The following is a 17,439-nucleotide window of genomic DNA, read 5'->3' on the forward strand; positions in this document are numbered from 1 at the left end:
AAAGAGCGCAAAATATAAATTGCAGTAAAGTTTAGCATATTAGGCTTGCAAGTTAAATCTTTTGGTTGAAATATAGTACTGGTCTATTTTATGAATTTTAACGTATGTTAAACTGAACGGTCGATCGGAATTGCCCCGTTCTTAGAATATATAAAAATATAAGTTGAAGTATTGGGGCGCTGCCTTTTTTTTAAGATCTGTTCACACATTTTTATGATTTTTAATAGCCGCGTCCGTCAGCAATTCAAGGCGGCTATTATTACGCTCCTAATTTTTTCCACCGTCTAACAGATTTTTGTTTCGCCTTACCCTGACTTCTTGGAATTGACTTTTTCAATGACTTCTGTGACTTCTACTGCTTTGCAGTTAAAATTTGTGTTCGTGACGTCATTTCTGCTTTTAGGTCAACAAAAAATGACTTCTGAACTCACTTATGGAATTTTAATTTTTTTGAACATTTACTAATTAAAGGTCAATAGTGTGCATCTAAGTAGTGCAAACTTATATGCCCTAATTCCTGAGTAATAGAGTCGTGAGTTATAATATCAAATATTAATTTTGAAAAAGCTCCATTAGGGCTTTTTCCTTGTAGAGCAAATGTGTCTCATAAAAATGACAGTCCGAATCTAACCCAAAAAGTCTAGTGGTCTTTTAAAAAGCTGGTGGTCGATTTGTCAATCTTATTTCTTTAGTTGTTTCAATTCATGGTAGACCACAAGTGTCTATCACGGCTATTTTCCGGCAATCTACCGGCTATGTTTGAAGTCGAATTGGAGTAGTGATTTTAGTCACGCCGAAACAGGAAGTGGAGCGAAAAAGGGAGTGGTTTTGCGGCGTGAAATTTTTTCGCTTTAATTTTAAAGTAGAGTGAGAAATTAGTGTTTGAACAAAAATTTGCTTTCTCGCTAGTGGTTTTTTGTTCGTATGCGGCATTTTGACATCAATTTTTACTGCTTTTTGATTTTTTGGATCTGATTTTTTTTGTAAATGGTTTTCCTAATCCAATCATTGTTCATTCATTTTTTGCAGTCTTTTTTTAGCGCTCTTATTCTTTCCCGTTATCTTACAAAATGCCCTCGAGCGAAGTCTTCAGCAGTTATTGTAACTTTTTGTATGTATTTTTTATCTAAAATTTTCTAGAACTTAAGCTTTCAAGTGACGTCTTCATGGTTGTTTACTTAATTTTTGCTCTTTCCGAAATAGTTTTGTTGCTAGATTAAAATCGATGTTAATTGATAGAGTATAACTATGGGTTTTGTCTTAAGTGGTGGAGATCTTGTGACGGTATTCTGGAGGTTGCTAGTTCGTACACCTCGTCGGTTGGTTTTGCGCCCATAAAAAAATTATGAGCTACATCCCCTCTAAATTAATTTGCCCTCCGCATGTGGTTCAGGAGCAGTTCAGCCGACGTTCGACGTGAGTAGATTTGTTATGTCAGGCATGAGTTTGTGCGAGAATAAAAATTGGTTTTCCATACAATAAAACCAAAACCATCAACAATTTAAATACTATTTTTTAGTATTCTATCAATTTGTAAGTATTTTTCTGTGTCTGCTTGCAATTGTTATTTAGTCAAGTCGGACGGTCAAGTTATTGAATAACAAATGTTCGTTCAGTTTTTGGATTGTATTTCAAGACTTGTCCTGCTATGTTTTTACATTTAAGAGAATTTGAATAATATTTGGGCACTGTCTTTAAAGATCTGTTTACACATTTTTAATCGCTCTCAAACGAAGTTTGTAGCAATTATATTGGTCCTATTGGTCTTTTTTAATGCGATTTTTCGCTTGACCGATTTTCCTGCTCGCCCATTTAAGTTTTCGTCAAAAACGGGATAAATAGGTAGCGCCCAGCGGGCATTAAGTGTTCTTAGAGCCATTCCGCTCACTAGTCTCCAAGTATGCGATTCACAGAAACTGTTTTGGAGACTTATACTTATGGTGTGAAAGGCAGTTCATAGAGGTTGACCCTAGCCCCCCCCCAATCCAAACCCCTGCACATCGTTCAGGCCGTAAGGACTCCGTTGGGACAAAACCCCCTCCCACCGTTGCCCCCACTCTCCCTCACCCGCTGCGCTCACCTTATGCCCCTTCAATTAAGCTAAAGTTAACCTCACTAAACCTTGGCTAGCTTCTGACGAAGCCAACCGTTCGTTGGTCGTTTGAGAGCAATTCGCTTGAAAGCAATTCACTCTTGAACATGATTAATTACTCTTGAACTATTAATCTTAATAGTGGTATATGTTAACCTCTAATGTGGTTATTTGAAGCCCACTATTGAACTTCTTAGTTCCATTTAGACTCCCCTCCCCCGACTGAAGCAGGCTGCAATTGATTAGAGCTACCACTCGTCGTTCGAGAGCAATTCTTCCGACGTTTGGTCGTTTGTTTTTTGAAGTCAAATTTAAATGATGTTTTTGATCACGCCAAAACAGGAAATGGAGCAAAAAGGCGAGCGACTGTGCGGCGTGAATTTTTTGCACCCAATTTTAAATTACATTGAGGAGACGTTGTTTGGACAAAAATTCACTTTCTCGCTTGTGGTTTTTCTTTTATTTGCATGCGGTAATTTGACTTTTATTTGTACTTTTTCGATTTTTCTGGTTGGGTTATCTTCTAAATTGTTCTCTGAATCCATTCATATTCCATTCTGGATCCGTTTTTTTATTTAGTCAGTGAAATGATTTGAATTGTATGTTAGGACTTGCCTGCTATGTTTTTTTATGTCGTTGTCAAGATTTTTGTTACGACCATATGACGTCATAATCACTTCCAATCTGCTTTTTGTTCATTCGTTCATGCAACTTCATCTGAATTCCGTGCGTGTTGTAATGTTTCACTTCAAGTGAACAGAGTTTTATGCTCATTCGGGCGATTAAGGTCACACGTGACCTACCTACCTCCCTCTCAACAATGACTTCCTCACTCTGATTTTGACTTTTTTCACCTTAATTCAGAGACATAACGTCGAATGAGTGCATATCACTCTAATTGAAGGGTATCTGAGGTCATCTAATCTATTAGAAGCAGCAATAATTTCAACAGATTCCTAATCAAAATATAACATCTAAGCATTTTAAAAGTTCTTCTTGCTGCTTCTTTTACTATCTTTTTGAGACTGCAGCTCTGTGAAGCTATTGCTGCTATTTTCTGACAATCTGTCAGCTATGCTATCATAATTTTCATGACTAAACTTGCTCTAATTAGTCTGTATATAGCAATATCAGTCTAAAGTAAACGGAGGTTTGTCCACACAGCCAGGTGAAAGTAAATTTTTTGTGTGCAAAAATGACAGATCCATCGTCACACTTAACCCCTTAAATCTTTTTGAAACCTCATATGCAATTTAAAACCTATCAAGGATATCAGAGGTGGTTTTTAGTTCAAAATATGAGTTTCCTTTGTCTTGATTGAGTTCCTCAATTTCTTTAACTTATTTTTTTAAAAGAAAAATAGAGGTACCACACTCATGTTATCGAGCAACAATTAACATTTCAATCTGTATATGATCTGGTTTTTCAGCTTTTCTATTTTTGCTCAAATATCAAACAGTAATCTATCAAAAAGTGTGCCGTTCATGCCTTCTCTAGGCAAACGCGATGAAATGTAATTTCAGTACTTTTTAATAGCCGCGTCAGCAATTCCAGGCGGCTATTTTTGCGCTCCTATTTTTTTACTTTGTCTAACAGATCTTTGTTTCGTCTGACCCTTACTTCTTGGAATTGACTTTTTCAATGACTTCAGTGACTTCTACTGCTTTGTAGTTAACATTTGTGTTCGTGACGTCATTTCTGCTTTTAGCTCAATTGCGTGACTTACCGCAATCAAAAAAATGACTTCTGAACTCACTCTTGTAACTTTAATTTTTTGAACATTTACTAATTAAAGGTCAATAGTTTGCATCTAAGTAGTGCCAAACTTATATGCCCTAATTCCTGAGTAATAGAGTCGTGAGTTATAATATCGAATATTAATTTTGAAAAAGCTCCATTAGGGCTTTTTCCTTATAGAGCAAATGTGTCTCATAAAAATGACAGTCCCAATTTAACCAAAAAAGTCTAGTGGTCTAATAAAAAGCTGGTGGTCGATCTGTCAATCTTAATTCTTTAGTTTTTTTTCAATTCATGGTAGGCCACAAGGGTTTATCGCGGCTATTTTCCGACAATCTGCCGGCTATGTTTCTTGATTGTGAACTGGTCTTTTTGTGTTTTTTTTTAGTTTTTGTTTCTATATTATCAGCACACTTACAGTTTGATTTTGCCTGTCCAGGTAGCCAGAAATTGTGCGATTTGACAAGAAACTGCTGAAATTTGATTCTTGGTCTTTCGTTTTGGCTATATATTTGACAGAGTAGCTTTATCACGATATCTGGCAATTTGTTTTATGTGGGAGACCTATCTTTTTTTAATTGCTCTCAAACAAAGATTGTAGCAATTGTATTAGTCATTCGGTCTTATTTAACGCGTCTTTTTGCAAGACATTCTTTTTAAATAATGTGTTAGATGTGTTGGTAATGCAAACTCACGAAAAATCATTGCAAACACCCGCAATGCTAATTTTTACATTTTTCCCAATTTTTTGAAATTTTTTATCTTTCTTATCTAACTTATTTTTTTAAAAGAAAAATAGAGGTAGCACACTCATGTTATCGAGCAACAATTAACATTTCAATCTGTCTATGATCTGGTTTTTCAGCTTTTCTATTTTTGCTCAAATATCAAACAGTAATCTATCAAAAAGTGTGCCGTTCATGCCTTCTCTAGGCAAACGCGATGAAATGTAGTTTCAGTACTTTTTAATAGCCGCGTCAGCAATTCCAGGCGGCTATTTTTGCGCTCCTATTTTTTTACTCTGTCGAACAGATCTTTGTTTCGTCTTACCCTTACTTCTGGAATTGACTTTTTCAATGACTTCAGTGACTTCTACTGCTTTGTAGTTAAAATTTGTGTTCGTGACGGCATTTCTGCTTTTAGCTCAACTGCGTGACTCACCGCAATAAAAAAATGACTTCTGAACTCACTCTTGTAACTGTAATTTTTTGAACATTTACTAATTAAAGGTCAATAGTTTGCATCTAAGTAGTGCCAAACTTATATGCCCTAATTCCTGAGTAATAGAGTCGTGAGTTGTAATATCGAATATTAATTTTGAAAAAACTCCATTAGGGCTTTTTCCTTGTAGAGCAAATGTGTCTCATAAAAATGACAGTCCGAATCTAACCCAAAAAGTCTAGTGGTCTTTTAAAAAGCTGGTGGTCGATCTGTCATTCTTAATTCTTTAGTTTTTTCAATTCATGGTAGGCCACAAGGGTTTATCGCGGCTATTTTCCGACAATCTGCCGGTTATGTTTCTTGATTGTGAATTGGTCTTTTTTTGTTTTTTTTTTAGTTTTTTTTCTGTATTATCAGCACACTTACAGTTTGATTTTGCCTGTCCAGTTAGCCAGAAATTGTGCGATTTGACAAGAAACTGCTGAAATTTGATTCTTGGTCTTTCGTTTTGGCTATATATTTGACAGAGTAGCTTTATCACGATATCTGGCAATTTGTTTTATGTGGGAGACCTATCTTTTTTTAATTGCTCTCAAACAAAGATTGTAGCAATTGTATTAGTCATTCGGTCTTGTTTAACGCGTCTTTTTGCAAGACATTCTTTTTTAAATAATGTGTTAGATGTGTTGGTAATGCAAACTTACGAAAAAGTATTGCAAACACCCGCACTGCTAATTTTTACATTTTTCCCAATTTTTTGAAATTTTTTATCTTTCGAGTTTTTTTTTGACTTTTAAGGGCGAATCAAAAATTTTTAAGGCTTGAAGATTGCGATTTTAGATAAAATTTACGATTTGTCATCCTCCAACTTTCCAATTTTTAGCCGACAGTGAAACTCTTCTAGGTTTTGATAATAGGTTACTGCATAATTGCTAGTTGCTCTGTAAATGTTTAAAAAATATTAATTTCACAAAGTTTAGCGCTTTTTCAAAAAAATGTGCATTTGCTTCAATCTTCTCATAAATCATTGTTTGAGTTTTTTTACCTTTAGGGCCTTTAAATGGTTCCTCGGATGTTAATGTCAGATCTTTTGCAATTTTTTGATAAAATTTGCATTTCTGTCAATTTTCCAGGGTTTTCTCTAGGGACCAATGAAGCTTATGCATGGGTTTTTGCCGGAGTTGACTTTTGAGTTTGTTCTTTTGCACAGTATGGCCAGGAACTGGGGAAAATTTTGTCTAGTTTTGGCTACTTTTTCCGAATTTTTAATTTTGTTTTCCGTTTGTGGCTTTTTCGGGAAGCTTAATTTCTGCTAGACTGCAAGTTAAATTTTCTGTAGATTTTAGCAGGAAGAAAAGGGTTATGTGGATATAAGTTTGCAGAGCGACAAATACGCAATGATTTTTTCGATGTTTTGTGTCGTTTTCAATTTTTCTGAGCTCATTTCGTCACACAGAAATTAGCGAATCTTTAGTTTTTGGTTATATTAGTTGTTCTGCCTGTTCCTGATTGCCTCATATATCAAGCAAGTATTTTCCTTTTTGTCATGTTTGTTGTTCTGTTTCACATTGTCTATGACCATGAGGAGACCATGATTTTCACCACGCTGATTGGAGACCATCATTTTCACCACGCTGATCCTAAGATTATATACTTCGAATTCTATTATTTTTGTTTTTCTCTAAAGTTTGTGAAACCCTGTCGTTTTAGCGGGCTTTTTTCTTCAGGTTGGTCAGTTAAGGTTGGAGGTCAGGTAAGTCAGTTCTTAATTTTCCTTTCAATTCTTTGGATTGTATTTCAGGACTTGTCCTCCTATATTATTAAATCCGATTAACCTTTCACTCATATTTTCGTGAAATTCTAAGTTTTACGCTTGATTTCCATGGAACGGGATAAACCAATAAAGCCTGTGAACAAAGCCTTGATTTTTAAAGACTTAGTACGCTAGATTATGAAAGTTCCTAAAAGTGTACTACTAACTGGTGTTGGTATTAAACATCTTGTTCCCCAATTTACTCGTAAAATTAACCCTGTTTTCTGAAAAAATTTTGTCGAAAACCGATTGAAATTTTTCTAGGCGGTAATTCAAAAATCCTATCAAATTTTACAAATGCAATTAAGTCCTGAAATTTCCCTATCTTTGTAAAACGCATGTACTCTGAAATATACGAGAAATTTTTTGGCAGGGGAAAGAATTTGACAATTCCCTACTTTAATCTTAATATTTGAGCTCTTGGCGCTAGAAACTTCTAGGAAAATATTAACATGAATGGAGATGTGCCTAAACTGAAGTGCTGCAATTACTCAACATCTGGAAACCGGTAACTATTTCGGCGTATTATTTCGGCGTATCTGGAAACCGGTAACTATTTCGGCGTATAGAATTTTCGGCTGATTGGAAACAAAAACTGACTTCGCTTAATATACTCTTATTGATCAGATCAATTGAAGGCTTTTATTTCTAATAAGCTTTTTGAAGAAAGATTTTAGAAACGTGGCGTAGAAATGATATATTTTGTCAAAAGATTTTGAGACCTCGCGGCAGTTGGTACTTCTAAGTACTTTTTTAGTATTGTTTTGAGGCCATAGGTCGAAGCAATTTGATCTATCTTCTGCTAATGATTAAGTTGGTTTTAGGGCTCCAACTTATAATTTGCTTGAAGAGTTATCGGATGGGAAGTATGGCAACAGGATGTGCAATCTCAAATCAGTTAGTCTCTTTTAGTTACAGAGACAGTAATCTTCCAGGGCTGAGTTGGTGCATACCATTTGCAACCATAGTGCACGTGTTCTATCATCTCAATCATTTTTCATGTAATGGCACGTCCGGGGAGGGGGTGTATAGGGAAATGATGCCAAACGTTTTTTCTGAATTTTTTTGTGCGATTTTGGTGTGTTAATTCTTTTTCTCAGGGGAGAATCATTGTTTGACAGTTCCTCTCCCATGCATAGACTTGCACTAGTTGTTTTGTTTTGTCATAAAATAAGCTACTTAGCTTAAATCACTTGGTATTTTGACTGAGTTCAATTGTAATGTGTCAACTGAACTTGTCCACTCGCCAATTTCATGAATGTGAACCAAGCAGCTAAAAACTTTAAATATTAATTAAAATGCATTTTCCAAAAAGTGGCTCGGTAAAAGCGTATTTCTAAACTAAATTTTTTAGCCTCCGTCAGCCTCTTGACGGCTATTATTATGGCGCTCTTTTTTTGCAATTCAAGAATTCGATAATATTTGCGCTCTGTGGTTTTTGTTTTATTAAGATGTTTTCACTTTGATCTTTGAAAACGGCGTAACCAGGAAGAGCCGAGTGGGCATTAAGTTTCATAAGAGGCCCTTAGCTTGATTTAGTAGCCTTTCAAGTGCTCTGTGAAGTACTGAAGTTTTGTGAAGGTCTGAATTCAAGATGTTAAGGTCTTTTATAGGAGTTTTGAGCACAGAATGATCCAACTTTTCACGTTCTTTGCCATTTTTTAATTTTTTTGATGAATTTGATGTTTTATCGTTTGACGCTAAATTAACTTTTTAATATTTTGCTAATGGTATCTTTGCAAGACATTTTTCCCTTTTATGTCCATTTTTGGGCTAGCTGTGTTGGTATTGCAAACTTAAATACGCAAGACACTTATAACTAAAAGTTTTTTGAAGATTTTTGTCATTTGTTTTTGAGCTTTTAGGACTTTTTACGACTAGAAGATGGTTATATTCAATAAAAAAGAGTCCCCAAAAGTCCTCTGGGTTTTGACAATAGGTTACTGCATGTTTTCTAGTTGCGCTGTAAGTGTTTTCAATATTTCATCAGAAATTTCAGCATCATTTTAATTAATTGTGCAATTTTTTTTCAATTTTTTTCGAAGATCGTAATTATTCATCGAGTTGTTCAATCTTAAGGGCAAATCAAAGTTTTAAGAGCGTAACGGTGGGTTACTTGTTTGTTTTTAATTAAATGGTTTTTGAGGTAATAATGTCTGCCTGTTCCTGATAAAGTTGTTCTGCCTGTTCCTGATTGCCTCATATATCAAGCAAGTGTTTTCCTTTTTGTCATGTTCGTTGTTCTGTTTCACATTGTCTATGGAGACCATGATTTTCACCACGCTGATCCTAAGATTATATACTTCGAATTTTATTATTTTTTGTTTTTCTCTAAAGTTTGTGAAACCCTGTCGTTTTAGCTGGCTTTTTTCTTCAGGTTGGTCAGGTAAGGTTGATGGTCAGGTAAGTTAATTCTAAATTTTCCTTTCAATTCTTTGGATTGTATTTCAGGACTTGTCCTCCTATATTATTAAATCCGATTAACTTTTGACTCATGTTTTCGTGAAATTTTAGGCGACGAGGTCAATCAAGACCTTTTTTCTAATAGGTGTTTTTAAATTAAGATTTTAGAAACGTAGCATAAATAAGACAAAATTTGTCAAATTATTTTGAGACATCGCAGCAGTTTGTACGTTTAAGTAGTTTTGTGGAATTGTTTCGAGGCCACAGGTCTAAGAAGCAATCTGAAATCACTCAAGTCTCTTTGAGTTACCTAGACAGTAATCTTCAAGAGCTGACGTTTTTTTCTAACGTTTTTTCTGAATATTGTTATACGATTTTGATGTGTTGATTAATTTTCTCAGAGGAGAATCATTGTTTGACAGTTTCTCTCCTATTGCACTAGTAGTATTGTTTTATCAGTAAAATATGCAACTTTGACTAAGTTTACTTGTCAAATGTTAATTGAAGAACAAAACTTCATAACTGGAGTTGAATCGAATGCGCCTGCTAGTTGAGAAAACTTAATCCGATTAACCTTTCCCTCATGTTTTTCGTGAAATTCTCAATCTTTACGCTTGAACTCTAATTTATCTCTCTCATTGTTTCAACCGAATGGAGTTGAAAATTCTCAGCAAATTCAGTCGATTTCCCTGGAACGGGATAAACCAATAAATCATGTGAACAAAGCCTTGATTTTTAAAGACTTTGTACGCTAGGTTATGAAAGTTCCTAAGAGTATACTACTAACTGGTGTTGGTATTAAGCTTCTTGTTCCGCAATTTACTCGTAAAATTAACCCTGTTTTCTGAAAAAAATTAGTCGAAAACCGATTGAAGTTTTTCAAGGCGGTAATTCAAAAATCATCAAATTCTGCAAATGCAATCAAGTGCTGAATTTTCCCTCTCATTGTAAAATGCATATACTCTGAAATATACGAGATATTTTTTGGCAGGGGAAAGAATTTGACAAAACTTGCCTACTTTAATCTTAATATTTGAGCTCTTGGAGCTAGAAATTTCTAGGAAAATATTGACATAAATGGAGATGTGCCTAAACTGAATTGCTGCAATTGTTTAACATCTGAAAACCGGTAACTATTTTCCCGTAAGCTTTTGATATATAAAAGGTTAGGGGTACTTGAGTTCTTATCAGCGTCAAGTGAATTTTTAAGCATCGTCTTTCAGTTGTTTCATTAGTCTTTGCCTAGTTTTTTTAAATAGAATTTTCGGCGTATTGGAAACAAAAACTGACTTCGCTTAATATACTCTTATTGATCAGGTCAATTGAAGTCTTTTATTTCTAACAAATTTTTGAAGGAAGATTTTATAAACGTGGCGTAAAAAAGATATATATTTCGTCAAAAGATTTTAAGACCTCGCGGCAGTTGGTACCTCTAAGTAGTTTTTTAGTAATGTTTTGAGGCCGTAGGTCGATAAAGCAATCTGATCTATTTTCTGCTAATGAACAAGTTAGTTTCAGGGCTCCAACTTATAATTTGCTTGAAGAGTTATCGGATGGGAAGTATGGCAACAGGATGTGCAAACTCAAATCAGTTTTTCTCTTTTAGTTACAGAGACAGTAATCTTCCAGGGCTGATTTGGTGCATACCATTTGCAACCTTAGTGCACGTGTTCTATCATCTCAATCATTTTTTATGTAATGGCACGTCCGGGGAGGGGGTGTATAGGGAAATGATGCCAAACGTTTTTTCTGAATAATTTTATGCGATTTTGGTGTGTTAATTCTTTTTCTCAGGGGAGAACCATTGTTTGACAGTTTCTCTCCCATGCATAGACTTGCACTAGTTGTATTGTTTTATCATAAAATAAGCTACTTAGCTTAGCTCACTTGGTATTTTGACTGAGTTCAATTGTAATTTGTCAGTTGAACTTATCCACTCGCCAGTTTCATGAATGTGAACCAAGCAGCTAAAAACTTTAAATATTAATTAAAATGCATTTTCCAAAACGTGGCACGGTAAAAGCGTATTTCTAAACTAAATTTTGTAGCCTCCGTCAGCCTCTTGACGGCTATTTATATGGCGCTCTTTTTTTGCAATTCAAGAATTCGATAATATTTGCGCTCTGTGGTTTTTGTTTTATTAAGATGTTTTCACTTTGATCTTTGAAAACGGCGTAACCAGGAAGAGCCGAGTGGGCATTAAGTTTCATAAGAGGCCCTTAGCTTGATTTAGTAGCCTTTCAAGTGCTCTGTGAAGTACTGAAGTTTTGTGAAGGTCTGAATTCAAGTTGGTAAGGTCTTTTATAGGAGTTTTGAGCACAAAATGATCCAACTTTTCACGTTCTTTGCCATTTTTTGATTTTTTTTGATGAATTTGATGTTTTAACTTTTGACGCTAAATTAACTTTTTAATATTTTGCTAAGGGTATCTTTGCAAGACATTTTTCCCTTTTATGTCCATTTGTGGGCTAGCTGTGTTGGTATTGCAAACTTAAATACGCAAAACACTTATAATTAAAAGTTTTTTTTGAAGATTTTTGTCATTTGTTTTTGGGCTTTTATGGGTTAAATGAAGACTTTTTACGACTAGAAGATGGTTTTATTCAATAAAAGAGAGTCCTCAAAAGTCCTCTAGGTTTTTGACAATAGGTTACTGCATGTTTTCTAGTTTCGCTGTAAGTGCTTTCATTATTTTATCAGAAATTTCAGCATCTTTTTAATTAATTGCGCAATTTTTGTTTCAATTTTTTTCGAAGATCGTAATTATTGAGCGAGTTGTTGAATCTAAAGGGCGAATGAAAATTTTAAGAGCGTAACGTTGGGTTACTGGTTTAATTTTAAAGATAATTAAATGGTTTTTGAGATAATAATGTCCGGCTCCTTTGCACTTCTTGGATAAAATTTGAATGTAGTTTTGTGAACAACAGCGTCAAGAAATTGCGCAAATTTTTTATTCTTTGTTAGTTTTCCAAACTTCCGTGTACTTTTGTTTATCGCTTATGTGTAGCCTAATTTATGCTAGACTGCAAGACATAATTATGCAGTTTTGGTCAAGTTTGCCATGAATTCCGTTTTTTCTAATTTTTTATGTTCTCGGTTATTTTCAAGTTTTCTGAGCTCTTTTTGTCACCAAAATTTTTTTTTAATATTTTTAAAATTTTTGAATCTATGTCTTTTTGGCTGGTATTGTTCAGTATGTCTCTTGGTCAGGCAAATTCGCTTAATACTTTCCAGGTCAAAAAGTGGATTCAAAAGAGACGGGATTAACCAATAGAGCCCAGGAAGTAAGAACTGATTTTTAAGGGCCCAATGCGGTAATTTATCAAAGTTTCTAAGGGTGCGCTATTAACTAGTGTGTGTATTAAGCATCTTCTCCAATTTATAGAGAATAGAACCTTGTTTTTCGAATCTACTGAAACTGCAAAAACAAGTTGTCGAAAACCAATTGAGACTTTTCAAGCCGGTACTTCAAAATCCGCTTGATGCTATCTAATATCAAATGTCCCTCAGAATTGTATGTAAATAAAATAGACTGAAAAAAGTGCTTGTTGTACAAAGCAAATTTTTTCAAATTTCATCGTTTCAGACAGCCCCTGGAAGTTTCTTTGGAAGGGGAAAAGATGACAACATTTTCTTACTTTATTCTCAATAGTTGAGCCATTGGGCGCTGAAAACTTGGAGAAAAATGTTGGCATAAATGAGGATGAACCTTAACTGAAGTGCTGCAATATTGCAACATTTAAAAACTGTGGACTACGTTTTCGCAAGCTTTTAAATTTTTACGACTACTGGTAGGGATATTTGAGTACTTAATTGCATCCAATGGATCTGAAACAGTTTTCAATTGGTTTCATTGGTTTTCGCCTTGTTTTTTCAGAAATTGAATTTATGGCCCAATGGCTACAAAACCTGACTTCGTTTAATATTCCTCCCCTTTTCGATTAGGCGACGAGGTCAATCAAGACCTTTTTTCTAATAGGTGTTTTTAAATTAAGATTTTAGAAACGTAGCATAAATAAGACAAAATTTGTCAAATTATTTTGAGACATCGCAGCAGTTTGTACGTTTAAGTAGTTTTGTGGAATTGTTTCGAGGCCACAGGTCTAAGAAGCAATCTGATCTGTTTTCTGTCATTGAACAAATTGGTTGTAGGGCTCCAACTTTTAATTTGCTTGAAGAGTTATCGGATGGCAATAGGATGTGCAAACTAAAATCACTCAAGTCTCCTTGAGTTACAGAGACAGTAATCTTCCAGAGCTGACTTGGTGCTTACCATTTGCAACCATAGTGCACGTGTTCTATCATCTAAATCATTTTTTATGTAATGGCACGTCCGGGGAGGGGGTGCATAGAGGAAAAGATTCCAAACGTTTTTTCTGAATATTGTTATACGATTTTGATGTGTTGATTAATTTTCTCAGAGGAGAATCATTGTTTGACAGTTTCTCTCCTATTGCACTAGTAGTATTGTTTTATCAGTAAAATATGCAACTTTGACTAAGTTTACTTGTCAAATGTTAATTGAAGAACAAAACTTCATAACTGGAGTTGAATCGAATGCGCCTGCTAGTTGAGAGAACTTAATCCGATTAACCTTTCCCTCATGTTTTTCGTGAAATTCTCAATCTTTACGCTTGAACTCTAATTTATCTCTCTCATTGTTTCAACCGAATGGAGTTGAAAATTCTCAGCAAATTCAGTCGATTTCCCTGGAACGGGATAAACCAATAAATCATGTGAACAAAGCCTTGATTTTTAAAGACTTTGTACGCTAGGTTATGAAAGTTCCTAAGAGTATACTACTAACTGGTGTTGGTATTAAGCTTCTTGTTCCCCAATTTACTCGTAAAATTAACCCTGTTTTCTGAAAAAAATTAGTCGAAAACCGATTGAAGTTTTTCAAGGCGGTAATTCAAAAATCATCAAATTCTGCAAATGCAATCAAGTGCTGAATTTTCCCTCTCATTGTAAAATGCATATACTCTGAAATATACGAGAAATTTTTTGGCAGGGGAAAGAATTTGACAAAACTTTAACCTTAATATTTGAGCTCTTGGAGCTAGAAATTTCTAGGAAAATATTGACATGAATGGAAATGTGCCTAAACTGAAGTGCTGCAATTGCTCAACATCTGAAAACCGGTAACTATTTTCTAGTAAGCTTTTGATATATAAAAAGTTAGGGGTACTTGAGTTCTAATCAGCGTCAAGTGAATTTTTAAGCATCGTCTTTCAGTTGTTTCATTAGTTTTTGCCTAGTTTTTTAAATAGAATTTTCGGCGTATTGGAAACAAAAACTGACTTCTCTTAATATATTCTTATTGATCAGGTCAATTGAAGTCTTTTATTTCTAACAAATTTTTTGAAGGAAGATTTTAGAAACGTGGCGTAAAAAAAGATATATTTCGTCAAAAGATTTTGAGACCTCGCGGCAGTTGGTACCTCTAAGTAGTTTTTTAGTAATGTTTTGAGGCCATAGGTGGAAGAAGCAATCTGATCTATTTTCTGCTAATGAACAAGTTAGTTTTAGGGCTACAACTTATAATTTGCTTGAAGAGTTATCGGATGGGAAGTATGGCAACAGGATGTGAAAACTCAAATCAGTTAGTCTCTTTTAGTTACAGAGACAGTAATCTTCCAGGGCTGAGTTGGTGCATACCATTTGCAACCATAGTGCACGTGTTCTATCATCTCAATCATTTTAAATTTTAGCCTTGTCATTATCTAATCTCCAGTTCACTATATTTTGTTTTCCTTTTTTTGTAGCTGAAACGACTGCCTTTCTCGCCCGGTCCATTCCTCTTCTCTCAATCAGCTGATGGGAAGTTGTGCTTGTGGAACTTTGAGCAGGACGATCATAACAAAATTGTGGCCTCCTTTAACAGTTAGTGCAATTATTAGTTAATTCAAATAAAGCAAGTAGGGTTAATCATTAATTATTTGCTCTCAAACAAAGTTTGTTGCAATTATATTAGTAATGCGGTCTTTTTAATCGATTTTTCGCTTGATTGAATAATTGCTCTTGAACGAAGTTCATAGCGATTATTATAAACGTGTTGGTCTTTTTATGCAAATTTTTCTCTTGACCATTTTGCGCTTTTCTTCTAGAACATTCTTTGACTTCTCATGTGACTTTTTCACGCTTTCGTTCTTCATTTTTGAGTGATTTTATTGCTCTCACTCCGAAAAACTTGTTGCTAATATAAAGTCGGTTTCAGCATAGGAAAAATAAGGGCAAAGTAGCACAGTTGGTAGAGAATATGGTAATGAAACTGGAGGTCAATGGTTCGAATCCCGGTCGGGTCAAATGTTTTCCCACCCGCCTGTCGTTCGAGAGCAATTCTTCCGACCTTAGTCGGTTTATGTTTTTTCGTCTGCTTTTCGTCCTCTACAACAGGATAAGCAGGTAAAGACGGAGGGCAATAGTAGGCTGTGCCGTTCTCTTGGAGCTTCACGTCTTAAAAGTCTAAGTATGGCATTCACCGAAACTGCTTTGAAGAGACATAAATGCACGATATGGAGTGCGGTATCTATTCTTAAACCCCCCCCCCCACTCTCCAATTTGGCAATTTTTCTTCCACCCCATTTTCCGTTTTTTATCTGATTTTTTTTCTAAATAGTTTTTCCAATCCATTCGTAGTCCGTTATAGGTCTGTTTTTTTAGTCATTGAAACTTCTTTGAATTGTAGGTCAGGACTTGTCCTGCTATATTTAATAGTCCCCGTCAGCCTCTCAACGGCTATTATTTAAGCGCTCTCCTTTTTTAAATTCGCTTAACCTTTTCACGTTTTTCGTTTCGCATAAATCACGATTTTCACGCTTGACTTCTGACTTACCTCACTCTGTATCAACTGAATGGATTCTTAATTTTTTATGCATTTAATTACGCAATGTAGTGAATACGGTCAATTGTCAGAAAAGCAAAATCAAAAGAAACGGGATAAACCGATGAAGCACGGTCATTAAGTCATAGTGCATTAGGTTATCAAAGTTCTTTAGAGCAATTGCTAGCTAATATTAACACTCTTCGGCTTAATATCCTTCAGTTTAGAAGCTGAATTAAGTATATGCTTGGAATTTAACTGAGACTTCTCATTGATTTTGAACAATTTTTGAAACTTAGGAAAAATTTGTGTGAATATCGATACCTTCTTTTTTCTTTTTCTGTTTCCATCCCAATGCGCATCAAGCGCGTCAACGGCGGCTATTTGTGGGCAATCTGCCGGCTATATATTTTTTAATTCGTCAAGATTTTTTTAACGAGCATATGACGTCACAATCAGTTAAAATCTGCTCTTTGTTCATTAGTTCATGCAATTTCAAATGAATTGCGTATGTGACGTCAATTTTCACTCTTAGTGGAGCGAGTTTTTTGTTCTTTCTCGTGATTAAGTGTTTGGTCACACGTGACTTACCTTACTCTCAAATTAACTTTTTAAGCTTCTATTCAAAAAGATAATGTCAAGTGAATTTGTCAATCTAATTGAAGGTTATTTGAGAGCAGCTAATAGAAGCATCGATAAGTTATACAGATTCTTAATCAAAATATAACATCTCAGCATCTTTTTGAGAATGCGATTCACCGAAACTGTTCTGAGGAGAAAATTTCATGGTTTGGAGGACTTATTCTTAAAAGTTTGATCTCCATCACTCACTCCCCTGTCCATCCTCTTCTTACTGGTTATTTGAACCCCCCCTCTTTTCCAGCCCTCTCAACTCGTGCATTGTCGTTTCCCTACCCCCACTCCGCTCACCGCCCCCCATACGTTGTGGAGACATACATTCATGGTGTGAGGGGCGGTTGAGTTTTACCCCTCTTTTCCCTCGCGTTTTCCCTCGATCTGATGGACTGTTTTTTTCTGCAGATCTGCTGGTACATTTTTATTGTTGTTTAATTGCTCTCAAACAAAAGCTTCAACAAGTATTTGGGTTGGTCTTTTTAATGAGTTTTCTCTCTGGTTTAACACCGCATTTTTCGCGGGTTTTTTCAATCGGCAGTTTTAAATTATTTACAGTAAAGCGATTTATATGTATTTTAAAACATTGACTATCAATTCCTTGTTACTTTTTTAAAAAATCAAAATCTTTGACCGTAATGGTACTGCGCAGAGTAAAAGAGATGGAAAACATTTTTATGAAATGATACATTTTACATTAAATATAACAACTCTCTTCATGTAAAGGCGACTGTTAGGAACACCTGAGAACTTTAAATCATCGAGTGGACTTTGAAG

The 17,439-nt window shown here is 35.0% G+C and overlaps 2 protein-coding genes across 2 annotated transcripts in view; both read left to right on the forward strand.

Annotated features, from left to right (window-relative positions):
• The window catches only part of LOC142351440 (WD repeat-containing protein 81-like), a 136,022-nt gene that overhangs the window by 114,328 nt on the left and 4,255 nt on the right, over positions 1 to 17,439 (forward strand). The window contains exon 17 of the mRNA XM_075403447.1: positions 14,972 to 15,089. Coding sequence (XP_075259562.1) covers positions 14,972 to 15,089 — 118 coding nt within the window. The remainder of the gene's footprint in view (positions 1 to 14,971; positions 15,090 to 17,439) is intronic.
• The window catches only part of LOC142351437 (uncharacterized), a 376,474-nt gene that overhangs the window by 11,299 nt on the left and 347,736 nt on the right, over positions 1 to 17,439 (forward strand). The gene's annotated exons all lie outside the window — the stretch shown is intronic.

Source organism: Convolutriloba macropyga, chromosome 13 (genome assembly GCF_964194025.1).
Source record: "Convolutriloba macropyga chromosome 13, txConMacr16.3, whole genome shotgun sequence".
NCBI lineage: Eukaryota > Metazoa > Xenacoelomorpha > Acoela > Convolutidae > Convolutriloba > Convolutriloba macropyga.